This window comes from Oryza glaberrima, chromosome 3, assembly GCF_000147395.1.
Source record: "Oryza glaberrima chromosome 3, OglaRS2, whole genome shotgun sequence".
Lineage (NCBI taxonomy): Eukaryota > Viridiplantae > Streptophyta > Magnoliopsida > Poales > Poaceae > Oryza > Oryza glaberrima.
Genome location: NC_068328.1, coordinates 31494321 through 31510177, shown reverse-complemented (window position 1 = coordinate 31510177; position 15857 = coordinate 31494321). Strand labels below are relative to the sequence as shown.

The 15857-nt window shown below is 43.9% G+C and overlaps 1 protein-coding gene and 1 pseudogene across 1 annotated transcript; one reads left to right on the top strand and one right to left on the bottom strand.

The window, feature by feature from the left end:
• Window positions 1-7: 7 nt before the first annotated feature.
• LOC127766407 (uncharacterized) lies at window positions 8-8488 on the bottom strand (annotated as a pseudogene).
• Window positions 8489-10988: 2500 nt separating this feature from the next.
• On the top strand, window positions 10989-13776 carry LOC127768170 (uncharacterized). Its single transcript, XM_052293707.1, has 2 exons — window positions 10989-11554; window positions 13063-13776. The coding sequence occupies exons 1-2, from the start codon at window positions 11149-11151 to the stop codon at window positions 13698-13700; spliced, it is 1044 nt and encodes a 347-aa protein (XP_052149667.1). The 5' UTR covers window positions 10989-11148; the 3' UTR covers window positions 13701-13776.
• The last annotated feature ends 2081 nt before the right edge of the window (window positions 13777-15857 follow it).

Here is a 15857-nt window from a genome sequence, read left to right as displayed (position 1 = left end):
CTGGTCAGAGAAATAAAACAGAGCTCCATGTTGTAAAATATTTAGTATAGGCCTATGGCGTACACAATTAATCCAGGAACGGATTGATACACACAGACAGATCCATGAAATGGAAAAGGCCACCGCAAAATTTTGACTATTGAAATCTAGAAAATAGGTTAGTCCTTCAAGGAAGCAATCCGAGGGCTTGGTAACAAAATTGGTAATGATTGGAGATAGGTTAGTCTTTGAGCGCTGCTGCACCATGACGTCTTTCTTTCTTGTAACGAGATTGATCTGGATCAAAGCCACCTTCCTCTGCACCATAGACAGCCCAGGAAGGTGTGAGAGCCATGTAATCTTGGCTCCTAAAAGGCTTTCCGGATGTCACCTGCATTGGTGAAGCCAATTGAGATACATGAATTATCTTCTTGTCTATGTTGCATACTAGACTACTAGTTATTCTTGAGGAAAAGCTCACCAGTTCATGGAATCGATCATAATCTATCCAGGTATGCCATTTGCCGTTGATCTTGAACTTATCCACCTTTGCAAGTAGAACACAGCATGAATGAGCATGCTCACAAGCTACTTCATACACGCCACCGCTTTTTAATGCCAAAGCCTCTGAGAAATCTTTTACATCAGAGTGCCAGGGGACATTTTCCATCGTTAACTTGGAAGTTGCTGACCTGAAAGCATTTGTCACAAAATATAAGGTAGTTAAACAAGCAACTGAAGAGACAGGCTGCAATCCACATGAAAGAAGATTATAAGGCACTTACGAGCCACAATATGTCACACCCTTGATTTCAATGAAATCGGGTTGGCCAAGGCTTAGTAACTTTGCATAACCATCTATCTCTTCTGCATTCCAGCCTTTAACCAATGTCAGCCGGTAGACAGTTCGTTGATCTTTGTCATGCAGTGACTTCAGTGAATCCTAGGGCCACATCAAGGTAAATAGCACGAAAAACAATACAGATCAGTATATGCAAACCTTGTGTTCATGATGTACGTCTGGAAGTATTTTTGCATTACCAGAAAACGCTCCCAGAAGTCTGAAAATAATGGTCTGTCGACAGCTTTCAAGCTTTCCTTTGTAGCTGCATCCACACTGACATACAGCTGCAACCATACAAACAGATATTTTTAAAGCTTGTTGCTCCGAGCACTTAAACGCCAAAATAGATCTTAATTCGAATATGACCTGAGTGATTGGTTTCAGTGTCTTAATCTTATCAGGAAACTGTGCATTAGTGACAAGAAATGTAGATATGTGTCTGCGGTGTAGCTCATCGATCAGAACATTTATCTCTGGATACATAATCGGTTCCCCGACCAGAGATAATGCACAATGTCTAGGAGATAGACCCTCTGCCAGCCTCTCTGGCTTTACTCCTGAAAAAGCATGGATCAGCAATTCAGCATTTTTATTTTTAGCCAAGAAAGACTGCAGTAATATTGCTTGCAGATCCATCATGACTGGCAAACCAATTTTCTTGCCAGAAATTTTGCATCATAGTTTTCTTGCAAGGCTGTGTTCATAAAAGCAAAATTTAGAAGCTTCACGTCTGATAAATGCAGACATCCCTTACTGGAGCATTTTGACATGATTGATGCGAGAATATGTGTTGGAATCCTGTTCAGGTTGTTTTCCATATAGGCAAGTAAAACTTGCAGGCAATGGAATGGTCACAGCTTGATTTTCCATGGATTTAACTTATTTTTTGGTAGTAACAGTATGTAAGGCATTTAACTTATTTTTGGGTAGTAACAATATGTAAGGCATTTTCACCATCATGAATATTTACATAGGACTTTAGATACATACATACCTGGTACCCCTTTCATCTGCTTAACCATCTTTGTGTGTTGATCAATTGCAGCATTAACAATGTCGAGAGGATCATCCATCTTCCATTTCCAACTCTTCCCAACAGGATTTGTGTGATGCCTCCAACAAAACACACACTTATTTGCACAGGCCAGACTTGGAGTTGCCTCCATACATCTGCCAAAATGAGCAAAAATAGAAAATAAGATAAGCAATCAAGGACGTCTACGTAGTATTATTTTCTCATAATATAAATTATGATTCTTCTACAATATCCAAGGTTCTAAGTGGCAAAATAAGATAAACATAGCGAAACTGCAGCTACCATCTAACAAGCCTTCTGCATACATTGCTACAATGCTACAGAAACAAAATTTTCACCTGTGACTTTCTATGCCATAAAATGAGTGCTTGTAACACCCTCCGCGGCCTCGGAGTTGTGACTTTGTCCATCTACAAATCTTCACCCCACTATGAGAACCGATAATTTTGTAACCCTGAAACAAATAAAGGGGTAGATTTGGATTACAGTTAAGACCAATAGATGTTACCCATCTACACTAAGCATGCTTAACACTCATAACTGATGTGAACATATGTGATCAAGATATTCCATGTGGCCCTAAAGCTTAACTGGAATTGCACATTATGTATCAATCGTAAAATGTAGAGAAATATGATCCTCACTTGCTTCTCTAAACTCGTCCTGATGATTGGAGTGACCATGTCCCTCACACCATTCTCCCCTCCGTTGGACAAAGCCCCCTCCACCTTCCCATTCCGCCTCCTTGCCGCCGGTGCCTTCCCGGCAATGTCCTCCATGTCGACCTCCCCGCCATCGACCTCCTCTTCGTCGTCGTCATCATCGGATTCCTCCTCTTCCAACTCATCAAAGCCATCGCTCTCTCCGTTGTGCCCCTCTCCGATCTCCTCCCCTTTCACCACCCTCACCACCCTCCCACACCACTCCTCGAACACGACCTCGAGATCCCCACCATCCACGTCACCCTCCCCGACGGCGACCACCTCGGCGGCGCCGAGCGCGCGCAGCCACCGCGAGAAGCTCCTCGCGGCGGCGTTGAACGTCTCCCCGTAGGCCCGCGACCCGACGCCGAAGACGGCGAAGCGGAGCCCCGACAGCAGCGCCGCCCCCGCGCGGAAGTCGGCGGCGGACTCCTCGAGCCAGCGGGCGAGGAAGGCCGCGGCGGGAGGGGGCGCGCCGCCGTCGTGGGTGGGGAGCACGAGCAGCAGCAGCGGGAGGGAGGGGAGGTCGTCCGGGTCGAAGGCCGCGGCGTCGGCGGGGTGGGCGGTGACGACGGCCTCCGCGAGACGGCGGGAGAGGCCGGCGGCGAGGGCCTTGGAGGTGCCGGTGGCGGAGGCGTAGAGGAGGGTCGGGGTTGGGGCGGGGCCCTGGCCCGGAGGAGGGGATGGTGGGTTGTTGCGGCGGAGGCGGAGGGACTTGTAGAGGAAGAAGACGGAGGAGGATGAGAGGAGGAGGAGGAGGGCGAGGTGGGAGGTGGTGGAGGCGGCGGCGGTCGCCGTCGGGAAGGGAGGAGGCATCGCGGCGGCGGCGGCGGCGGCGGCGTGGGGAAGGAGGTTGCCCGATTAGCCCTTGGGTTTTGGGGGGTTTTGAAACAATCTGATGAGAGACTCTTATGTAATAAAATTCGTACGAAATTTAAAAACATATAAAGGACCTAAAAAGAAAAAGGTAAAGTATACTTCGATTGAAATTTTTGAAGGCAAAAATCATAGTCCTGTGGTCCTGACCCTGTAGTATCAAAAATCTTGGTTTGCTCTTAAACCATTCATATGTACATCATGAATTGCAATTTCTTTTGTTCGTGTTAATTGGATTTATGCCATTATAAATTCTTCACTTTTGATATATGTCATACTATTCAACTATTTAGAGGTCTGGTATATTTTCAATATCTGAAAAATTATAATGGCGTGAACATAAATAATTGAATAGTAATGGTATATGTCAAAACTGAAGAATTTATAATGGCATGGATCCAATTAACCCTTGTTCTTAAGTCTTCTCAGTTTCTGCATGCTAAATGGTTGCATGATCATGTGAATTCATGATGATAAAGCCTGAGGCAAATTTCATGTGACAAATTGCTGCTTTTCTGAAATACAATGTGGATCACAGGTTACAAGAGAATGGACAGTAGGAAACACTGTTTGTATTCCAACATTTTACATGCAATTTGAGTTGCATGCTTTCTTGTGGAAGAGCAAGTGCAGAGAGTAGTACAGGAAAAGGTTTTGTTCTCGTCTTACGTACAGTATTCACACATTTTTACAACTTTAAACAGCACCAAGCAATTGTTGCAATCTTTACATATTGTTACAATTTACAAGAAATACAAACAATTGCTAAATGTTACAGCTTGTACAACCCTGTTTTTCAGTATCCAGCCTGAATTTCAGGGTCTCTTCCTCGCGCCTGGAACTGGGATGCTCCAGAAGTATTCTACAACAGGTAGTAGATGGCTAGCATATTGTTGGTGCAAACAATGAATCAATCGTGTATCTTTAACCCAGATTAAGAAATCAATAGCTGTACGCCTGTACCACTTCAAAATTGGTATGTCGGGAGACTCGTATCAACAGATTAGATCATGGCCGCCAAGTCGTCTTCTTTACAGACATGATGCCCGCCTTGTCCTTCCTGAATGCCATCACTATTTCCCAATGCAATGATTTCAGAATTTTCTCTAATGGATCAAGGATCTCAAGCTTCTCTCTGATGATGGCCCAACCTCCAGGCCTCAAAATTCGGTCCATCTCAACCACGATTGAGACAGGTTGCTTGCATCTACATAATTCAAGCAATAGCATATCAAGCATTACTTTAATTATCATGCATCAGGACATAGAAGCTAGATGCTCAATGTTTCGGTGAGTTTGGAACTTATGCAAAATGATGTGTCCTAAAAGAGATTTTTTTTAATGGTCCTTGGTTGTGCGAGGTACATATACCTCTGTACATTCCCAAGGACCATAAAAGAACTCTCCAAAAGAACCATGAGATACAGTCATACAGCATAAATAAGCGGCTTCCAATAACAAGATGAAACTAAATATCATATGAAGCCCAAGAAAGACTAGTATTTCTATGACATACCTGTTGTTCAAGCGTGAGAACAAGTGGTCAGCATGTAGAAGATCATATGACCTTGGGTATGTGCTAAATGGTTCACACCAATCATGGTAGACACCAATCAGCCCACGCTCGTAGATTATGGGTAAAGTGTCCGGAGCATGAACAGGAACAACATTCATGACCCAAACTTTTTTCGATGCCAGTGCAGCAGCAAATCTGCAAGGAAACAGTCACAGCTGATTCATTACATATTTTCTCTATTTATTTTTAAAGTAATACTGCATAGTTGCATATTATTACTCAGAGCAATTCTATTAATCTATCGTCAATCAGTAGTTAGAAAGCAGAAGAATACCCTCCAAATACAGCTCTCATATCCAGAACACTTCGGATATTTGACCAATCAATTCCCAATCCATCCAGATATGATTTCTCAACAACAGCCTTCCAATGTTTATGATCAGCTTCCACCCTTGTTTGCAAGTCCCCAAGCCACTCAGGAAAAGTCTCAATCCTCTTGGGCCACTCTTCAGGCCATTCACTGCCTCGTTCTTCAATGCCAACAGGAGCTTTATGCAGGCAATGTCTGATCAGAGTATACCTAAAAGGGAAAACCAAACTTACCATTGTACAAGCTTACAGGAAAAACATTTATCTCAATGAAATGATGTAGTCATGCCGTCCAAGTAATCGTCTTACCATGCAGGAGCTTTGTTCTGGTCTTCCTTACAAAATGGTGGATCTTTTTTTGCTCTCAGATCATATTCATCATTGGAAGGTGGTCGTTGGAATATCTTCACTCCAGCTTCACTGACATCATCACTGTTGTAAGCTATTACATTCCAACATATAGCAGTCATTGAAGCTGATATTCCTGGAAAAGAAAATTGGGAGGAATGTGAATAAGAATATAAAAGGTTAAGCTAATTTTCCTAGTTAGAATAATATTAGGAACTCAAACATACATGACATGGAAATGCACAATTGCATATGCTTCTATAAATTAAAATGGCATCAAAATTAGAGTCATTCCAGGTTTTTCTACAAATATAAAACTTCAACATACCTTCTTCACTCTCAAGGTCACCATGTTTGCTTGATATAATGAAGTATCCTCCTGGACGAAGGATCCTATTTATCTCTAGGAGAAGCTTTCCACCTAAACCATGGAATACATGTAATTGCTTACGATGTAACAAAAGATAGTATCGTTATGTACAATAAAAAGTAATGCAACAGTATGCACATACCATTAGAATGCCATGGTATGTTGCAATCACCACAGTGGATAGCATCAAATGCACCACTAGGGAAGGGTAACCTTTTTGATCCAAGACTGCCAACTGTTGCAGGGATGCCACGTTCAAGGGCAACTTGTGCAAGGTCAGTTTGATCATTCGTAAGACCTAAAGATAGTGTTATCACATCCTTCTCAAGTAGAGCGACACCAAAGCCAGCACTCTTGCATCCAATATCCAGTACTACTCGAATATTTTTACCCCAGTCAATGTCAGGTGCCATCTAAGTGACAAAAGAAGTGATGTGCAGATTGTGTTAGGCATTAAGACAAATGGAATGCCTAGAAGAATGAATAAAGCAACATGCAGTTCAATGTAATTGCAGTTTTTCATACACAAATTGAACATATGAATTCACATCATTTTAACCAGGACACGGAACACAGATCAATGGAAACAAACTTTTCATTTGAGAAAGCCACCTAGCAATCACCCTTCAGAAATCAGAGTAGGCATCAATTAATGCACAAATTTCAAGTTGGAAGGGAGTGTGATTTTACTTGTGACTGTTCAGCTATATCCTCCTATCCGACAAAAATAATCTAAAGTCACAACTAGCCATCAACCATCATCTACAGACTACACATTATGGTCAATAGTAAACATGCACAACATATTTGCTTTATCAGCCAAATATTGTTTTCACATTCGGTTTCTAACTGGCTTTTAATTCTCAAAGGAAAGTCCATCCACTCCTTAAACATCATGCAAATATTTATGGAAAATATTCTTGAAAGAAACATCATTGAAACACCATGAACTATACCACTAGTACAAAATTTCAAGTGTAAACTCGGTGCTCACATCAAAAAAACAATTTGGCTTATGGATCAACCTACTTGATATCCTTGGCCACATTGCAGGATAAAAGACAATGTGAAGAAAACCGTATCAAGGTATTTTGACAATGGTGGCCAGTAAGTACTCGTGTGCAATGTGGTAGTCAAGTCTCTCTTTGCCATGTACTTGTAGACCAGCAATTCCTCATCATCCATGGCCAAATGCCCCAGCAATGGAACAATCCTCCCATGGGAATTCTTTCCAAGGAAACCCAAAGGTTGCATCTAAGGGGAACGGATTTGTTACCTCATCGATTGCTTCGACGTAATGCCTTGATCCACCTTTAAATTCCCACTCATCAGGTGGGAACATCAAGTAATCGCCAGTCCGGTTCAACCAGCCATGACCCTTAACATAACTTGACAACCTAGGATGTCCAATATTCCCATACCAAACCTGCAAGCATGCCAACAATCACCAAAAGAACAACTTCAGATATCAATCCACTATCAATGTCCAACTATGAATTATGTGATCCACCTTCTCTTTCCTCTCCGGCCACGGAGCAGGCGGCTTATACTCCTTGGGCATTGACACGAGGCACGTCGCCGGCAACCTCGGGCAGCTCCGCTCGCGGTGCCTCTGGCTCCCATCCCCATCAAAATCCACACAAGGGATGTAATGGTGGCCGCTCTTGGCGCCGCAGTGCTTCCAGTGGTAATGTGCAGACGAGCTGAACAAGGGCGGCTGCTTCTTCGTCTTCTTTGGAGCTTTCTTCTGCCCCTCTTCCGCCTCCTCGCCGTACCCGTCTCCCTCGCTGAGCTCGTCGAGCTCCAGCTCCGGCGCCTTCTCGCTTTCCTCCTCGGGCGCCTTCCCGTCTCCGCTCTCCTCGGGCATGGGCAATTCCGCCTCCTTCTCCTCCTGATCTTGCTCCACCTCCTCCTCCTCTAGCTCAGTCCCTGGCTCCGGCTCCGGCTCGGCGGGTTTTGACTGCACGGCGTGATCCGCGTTTGCCGGAGTGGAATCCGGCGAGGCGGTGGCATTGGGGCGGTGGGGGTGGGATCCGGCGGGAGGATGGCGCTTCTTGTGGCTGCGGGAGGTAGTGGGGCGGGGCTTCCTGTGGCCGCCGCCGGCGGCGGCGGTGGTGGTGGTAGTGGCAGTATGGTTGTGGGAGGCGGGGGGAGGGTCGACGATGTCGGCGGCGAAGGAGGAGCGCTCGGTGGAGATCTGCTGGGAGGAGGAGGTCGGGGAGAGGGAGGTCCAGACGATGGCGAAGGAGAGGCCGAGCGCGATGGCGATGGTGACCTTGGCGCCGAACCCCAGCGGCGGGCGCCTCCTCCAGCACCCGAGGCAGCCCGACGACGCCGCCGGCCGCCCCGGCGGGCCGCGCGACACCGTCATGCGGCGGCGGCGGCGGTGGCGGTGGGTGGGGGCGCGGCTGTCGGCGGGCGGTGGTTGGCGTGGACTGTGGAGAGTACTGGAGAGGAGGAGTTGCAAGTTAGAGGAAATGAAAATATGAAATGGGGGAAGAGCAAGTTGGTTACTGTTGTTACTGGCTTTACTTTGTGAGAAATTTGATGGAGTAATTTGAACTTCTTTTTTGAATTGTTTTAATTGACACTTGTGAGAATGATACGTGGCACTATATGAGTGAATGAAAATGGGTCAAGATATCAAATAATCAAAACCCATGTTAAGAAGTGTTAAATTATCAAGTCTCTCATTTATTACTAGTTCTTTCTATTTTTGTGTGTACGTTTTTATTTACCTTTTTGTGCTTGAAGAGCTAGATGTGTTGGTTAATGACTAGTGAAAACTGAAAACACAACAATTTTCTTCAGTTTTGTGCAAATTTGAGTTGTTTCATTTTAAAAAATTTAAGTTGCATTGAGAAAAAGCTTTTTTTGAAAGGAGGATTTTTTTCCTTAGGGTTTGTTCGGTTAATCTCTATAAAAAGTAGACTAAAGGGGAAAGGGAGTAACCAAAGGAGGCCTTGATGAATTTTCTTTATTCTAGTGGAACCTTAGGTTATATTTGAAAAAAATAACTTCTTGGTAAGCATTATAATTCCATCGTGAATTTGAGAAATTCTTGCATTGCTGTTTGTATAAAGGGAAGGGAACTGGTTAGCTGACATAAACAAAGTTTCAGCGTGTACAAACAAACAAGAATACCTCTTTGTCCAGTGTCTTGAATTGGAGGGCTCTGAATAAAGAATTGAAGAAAATAATTGAAATCCATTTGTAACACCTAGCTTGGTTTTAGCACTTCTCTCGGCATAGGTTAATTTGAACCCTCAATCCTCATGCTCTATTACTAAAAGTGGTGCTTTTAAAAATTATATTGAGTAATCATGAAACAAAGCAGGGGAGATGTCGTTTTTCTTTCAGGGAGATGCAGCCGTTCGCTGAGCTGGACATGTCACCAACAGGGTGACTGATCTTCAGTCCGGAAGGTTCCAAACCGATTTTTGTTAGTATCAAGCGAAGCAAAGTTCAAAAAGAACATATGGGGCCTACTTGGAATACTACTTTACGTTACTAATTCTTTGGTAGCAAGTTTCCGCAATCAATTATTTGGTAAGATAAGACTACATTCGGTCATATTTGGTCCGCTATCAACATGGATCCAAAACGTGAAAATATAGTGAAGAATGTTATGGATTTTCACAAATTCTAGCATCGGCATTACCAATTTAACCAAAATAAACACATGTACTATTCAAACTACCAAAACAATAAATTAGAGAGGGAGAGACGACGGATTGAACAAAAGAGTGATAGGTGAGTTGGGAGAAGAGAGGGAGGAGAGCAGGAGATGGAGTTCTAGGAGAGAGGAGGGTGGAGAGGGGGATGCAAAGATCATAGGTGGGATTTTGTTAGAACCCCTGCACAAATAACAAAAAAGACTAAATAGTAATATCATAGTATTAGATGACGTAGTTTATATTGTTGAGCTTATCATAGTAACATACCTATATACTATAGACGGGTATTTAAAATATCATATTGACGTCAGTATGAATCTTGTAAATTATGAGCCACCCAATTATTTTAAGATTCGTGCAAAGAAACCCAACCCTAAAAATTTCCTTATCTTCCTTTCTCCCGACATTGCTTCGCCGCCCTAGTGTGCTGCTGCCGGGCCTCGCCGGCTGGCCGAGAAGGCATCAACGGCGCTAGCGAGGCCCTCTCAGCCGGCCTCCTCCCCCTCCCCCCTCTTCCCTCTCCCATCTCCTCCCTCCTTGAGCTACCGACGGTGAGATGCCCCCGGTCCGCCACCAATGCCGGCTCGCCGCCCTCTTTCATCCCTGCAGCTCCGGTGGCACCGTGCACCCACTTCGCCGCCCACCGCCGGGCCACCGCCTCCCATGACCATCCATCTAAACTCGGCGACCTCCCCCTTCTTCCCCCTCTCCACCCCAGGACCCTAATTCATCGATCCTCTGCTGAAGTTTGGGTTGTCATCGGCACCGAAGCACCGAAGAAAAAGAGGAGGTCGCCGGAGTTGGAAAAGAAGCACCAAAAGCATGAATCGCGAAGCACATCCGGTGATTCAAAATCAGCAATATTTGAGATGCATTTTCTGTCGACAGAAGCTTAGCAATTCGGAATAAGTAAAGGGTTGCAGATGGTTTTTTTAAGTAGTGACGTCTTGCGGCGGCCGGAGGCGTACGATCGATGGAGATCAACAGCACAGCTAGCTATAATAAATCCGCACGTGCTTGTCTTCTCCTCCTCCGGTCCTCCCACCGCGACAGCTCCAGCCTCTGCTATACCTCCCCCTCCTACGCGCCATTAATAAACTGACCGCATCACCCGCCGTACGTCGCCGTCGCGCCACAGTCCGCGCGCGCACGTCGATCGCACGAGGCGATCGTCGATCGAAGGAGAGCCCGGCGAAAAATCGCGCACCACCCGCCTACCACCCGTGCCCCGACCCATTACATGTGCACACAATTTAAAGCTCTCCCCCGCCAAAAAAAAAAAAAAAAAAAAAAAAAAAACTAGCTCATGTACGTGTGGCCCTCTTTTCTTATCTCTTCCTCGCTACTAGCCTACTACCACCTTAAAATGGCCCACACTACTTCCGTGTAAATTCACCGGAGAGGTTTTAGTACGTGTGGCTGTGTGCATGCCATGTCCAAGGAGGAAGAGGAGAGGGAGAAGGTGACGGCGGCGGCGGCGGCGGCGGCGAGCGAGGTCGTCGTCGTCAATGGCGGTGGCGGCGAGGAGGAGGGGGAGGGGGTGAGGGCGCTGCACGCGCGGGTGGAGGCGGAGTGGGGGCCGGTGATGCAGAGCGCGTGCCAGACGGCGGCGGCGAGGGCGCTGTGGGGGCGCGCGGTGCGCGACCCGGCGGCCGGGGTGCTCGCCGGGGGGAGGTTCCTGGCGGCGCTCCGGGAGCGGATGCGGCGCGACGAGGAGGCCGGGGCGAGGGAGGTGCACGGCGTCATGATCGCCGTCCGCACGCTCTGGTTCGACGCCCGCGTCGAGGCCGCCGTCGCCAGCCTCGGCGGCGCCGCCCAGGTCGTCCTCCTCGGCGCTGGTAATTGATTTCGTAATTAAACACAAAACCTAAGCTATCCTCATCTGCTATGATCATGCAGGCATGTACTGTGTGTGCATGCGTATGCTGACATGCATGTAACATGTACGTACTTAATTAGTAACCTTCGTACCATAATAATTACATTTTTAAGATATTAGAGGCAAATTAATAAAAACACAATTTACTACAATAACCATATTTAATAACTACCTGATTAAAATTGAAGGTTGAGACACACTTTCAACATGTAAAATTAATTAAAAGGAATGTTGGGATACAGATTCCACTTGTTGGATCCCATTTTATCAGAAATTCAATTTTTTGGGACAAAATTTGAAGGGTAGAAATGCAATTATTATGATAGTACTAGTATTGTGCACGCTCAGGAATAGTATGTGTGCGCAACGTACAGTACTGAAGTTTAGTGTTACAATACGTATGTATTCTATGTATTGTATTTGTACAGATGTGTGCTAATACTACAGTACAGTGGTATATACATCATGCCATACAAATACATATATTAGAACATAAACATTTATCAGCTTTGTACACTAATAGGCAACTGATTAATAGAGCTTTTGCAAACATGAACTTTATTCATGCGTGGACAATTGGCGGGTCTTCTTCCACGTTGTCCATTTTTAATTATGTGGCAACAAGCAACTTGCCAGGATTTTTTTTTTAAAAAAGAGAAAGAATAAAGAAAAAAAACTTTGGTCTCGTTACGGAATGCCGACATTTAACATAAACTTGCATAAGTGTTAAGTACATTTGGACTAAAGGAAAAAAAACAGAGAAATAATTGTGGCTGGAAATGAAGACACCCGGCAACATAACAGCAAGAACAAAGCTATCCAACAATGTGGGGATGCAGGAGTAGGACGTTCAAGCTTTCATAGTACTGTTTGTCTGGACTCCACATAGCACGTCAGCTTCAAACAGTGAATGCCTGATATTTATATTTGCTCCTCCCTTTCAGATTGACATTTGCTGTTAGATCCCTTCATCGCATTATTAGCTGTTTGGCACGATGTACACCATGAGAACTTTTGAATTTTATTAACCCAGGATGAGGATTACACTCAACTGCATAAGGTTTCAACATCAACTTCATCACTATTGGTGTGCTAATCTGGAAAACAAGATGAAAATTGGCAGTACATGAGAATGTGTCAAAAACTCTGCTCAAATATTTTGGGATTCAACCATGCACATTAAAATAAATTTACCAGGAATTACCAAGGCTAATATTGCCTATGCACATTCTGGTATTTCATTTGCACGCACGGCATGATAACAACCCATACAAAGACGACTGAATTCAACAAAGATGGCGAAAAGATTATAGTAGTTTTCTCAAGAATTTCACAAAAAACTTCTGTAACAAGAGATACAACCTTTTTCAGCTGAAGAAGGGACTTTATTTCTGACAAAGTATATACATTCGTACATCTGTTCCTAGTGAGAAAAAGACTGACTTGGAAAAAAAAATGAATTTGTAGGGATGGATGCGAGAGCCTATCGACTGAGCTGCCTGAAGGAGTGCACGGTATTTGAACTTGACTTCCCGGAGCTCCTAGAAATGAAAACAGATCTTCTTCACGAAGCAATGAGCTCTGCAAATAATCAGAAACTCACCATGATGGCAAAATCATTGACTAGGGTTCCTGCCGACATCCGAGATGGAGACTGGATCACCAAGCTACAGAGCTACGGCTATGTTCCTGAAAGGAACACCATATGGGTTCTTGAAGGCATCCTCTATTACCTTCACCATGTCCATGCAATGCAAGTCCTCGAAACCATTGTGGCCTGCCGCACCTCAGTCCACACTGTCCTCCTGGCTGACTTCATGAACAAGAATGCAGTATCGCTCTCTCGGGCAATGTACCATTTCTACCATGACAGCCCTGATCTCCTGCTGCCTTCCATTGGGTTCTCTCAGGTAACTTTGTCACAAATTGGAGATCCACAAGCACATTTTGGGCTGCTAAGTCACCCGCAGAACCTGTTTGATAAACTGAGGAGATTGCCAAGATCAGTGGAGACAAACCCAGAGGATGGCACACCATGCTGCAGATTGTACTTGGTAGAAGCCTCTGCTTTTCCAGATGACCAGATCACTAAACAGGGCATTTAAGTCCATTGATAATTACGCTTTTTTTTTCATCTTCCCTGATTGCTTGAGGACTTCATCACCATTCAAATTTCAAACATAGATGTGAGTATGTGACCTGTATAGCAACATTCAGTTCAAGTTAAGGGCCCCTTTAAATCGCAGAAATGAGAAAACATAGAAATAGAAAAAACGCAGGATTTTGATAGGAATGTAAGTGTAAAACAGAGGATTGCAAAACACAGGAAAAACAAAGGAATGGTCGTTTGATTGGACCGCAGGAAAAACGCAGGAATTAGATGAGAGATAAAGACTCAAAGGAAAGTTTCCAAGAGGTTTTATCTCATGTTAGAATTCCTCTAAAACTTACATAGGCAATCCATAGGAATTTCATAGGATTCCATACGATCCATTCCTTTGATTTAAAGGGCTATATAGAAAAAATTCCTATAAGAATAAAATCCTCTAAAATTCCTATGAATTTTCTTTGAATCAAAGGGGGCCTAATAGAGAAAGTCTTGCCGATAAAAAATGTATTGTTTTGCCTATTATCTAGTAACGCACAATAGCTTCCGAATAATCATAGTTTATTTAATAACTATCGATTAGAGTAATCAAATTAAGATCAAACGGAAGAAAATATTCCATTAAGTTTTAGTTTAGTTTAGTTTTATAGGTAACGAGATATGCCTAACAAACCATAAGTCTAAAGTACACGGGGAAGATATTCCCTAGAAGGGAATGAGTGAACTTTAAAAAAAGAGAGAGAAAAGGATAGCCTTCTACAATTAAAACCTCCCTAATTACTTCTGATATTTTTCATTTACCCTGTCATGGAATGACCATTGTTACCATAAATAGAACACGTCGAATCAAACATACAAACTGGTCAGACAGCAATAGGTACCGATGAAGAAAGGAACGCAAACTTTACCGTGCGGGTATATTTAGGTTACTCTGAAATTATTTAAGCCTCAAAGAGTCAAAGGTGCTTCTAGAAAATTATAGATACCTAAACAATATTGAACACTCCATTCAAATTTGTCAATGGCAGAGGCGGTGCTCAGCAAGCCATTCTTCATCTTCTCTCTGCAGTATAGTGAAGTTGATAAGTGCCGTGCATTTCCTAGCTTGGAAAATATTCCAAAGAAATTCAACAAAAATCACATGTAATCGACATCCTAAAACTCCTTTTGCTGGGAATGAAGGATTCCTTCATTTCGGAACTTCACCATCTGGATGAAACTACCAGAATAGAAAAAAAAGAAGAGCACAGTTTTACAATCTGTCAGGTCCGCATCAAAGAAGCTCACACCGAACAGCATCTCTGCCTCAGAAAACTAATGATTTTTGAACATTCATCTTTATCTAAAAATATTGTTTAATTCCTAAGCACTCAAGAATTAAAAGATCAACCATCACAAAAAAGTAACCCATCTGAACTACACGGAGTTATTTACTCAAGGATCAAGGCATTAATCTCCTGTACCATAATGCACAAGACACAGAGCATTATCCTCGTCAGAACTCAGAAGTGAGTTGATCACTTAATCTGATCGAGCTTGATCACTTATCAATCATGCACAACAAATATATAGTTTCCATGAGCAAATTTTAAAGCATGCTATTCACATTTGTACAATTAATTGGACATGGAGAAAAAAATCATAAACCCTTGACATCAGTTGTTATGCATCTGGATATATAATTGACATCATAGTCGCATTGAAGGGTAGTAATATATAAAACAACATGCAGAGCATGAATCAGATAGTCTCAATTCAGAACTAATTTATTAACATTTCCATTGAATTGCACAAATAGAATAGATAATACAATTATCCAACCTGAAGTAGAAATGCCTTGTTGCTGGTGGCTCGCGTCCAAGGATGTGAGCCGCGGTGTGGACGTGGACCATGAACAGATGTCGACGGCGAAGGAACTAGATCTGGAGGCGATGCGGGCGTGGAGATGGCGCGGTGGAGAGGGATCCGATGGTTGCAGGCTTGCGGCGGCGCGAGCATAGGGTATCTAGGTGAGTGCAAGAGAGAGAGATTGAGAGAATGGGAGCGTGTGCGAGAGAGAGGATGGGAGGTCGGGAGGCTGCGCATGGGATGATCTGGATCGTTCGATTGCATGTGGATGAATACGGTGCGTTGGATTTGATGAATGAGTAATGTA

Bases quoted from the DNA above. Each gene is read 5' to 3' on its own strand.
- LOC127768170 (XM_052293707.1), top strand. From the start codon at position 11,149: ATGTCCAAGGAGGAAGAGGAGAGGGAGAAGGTGACGGCGGCGGCGGCG. The intron at 11,555-13,062 runs GTAATTGATTTC...ATGAATTTGTAG, and splicing joins GGTCGTCCTCCTCGGCGCTG to GGATGGATGCGAGAGCCTAT.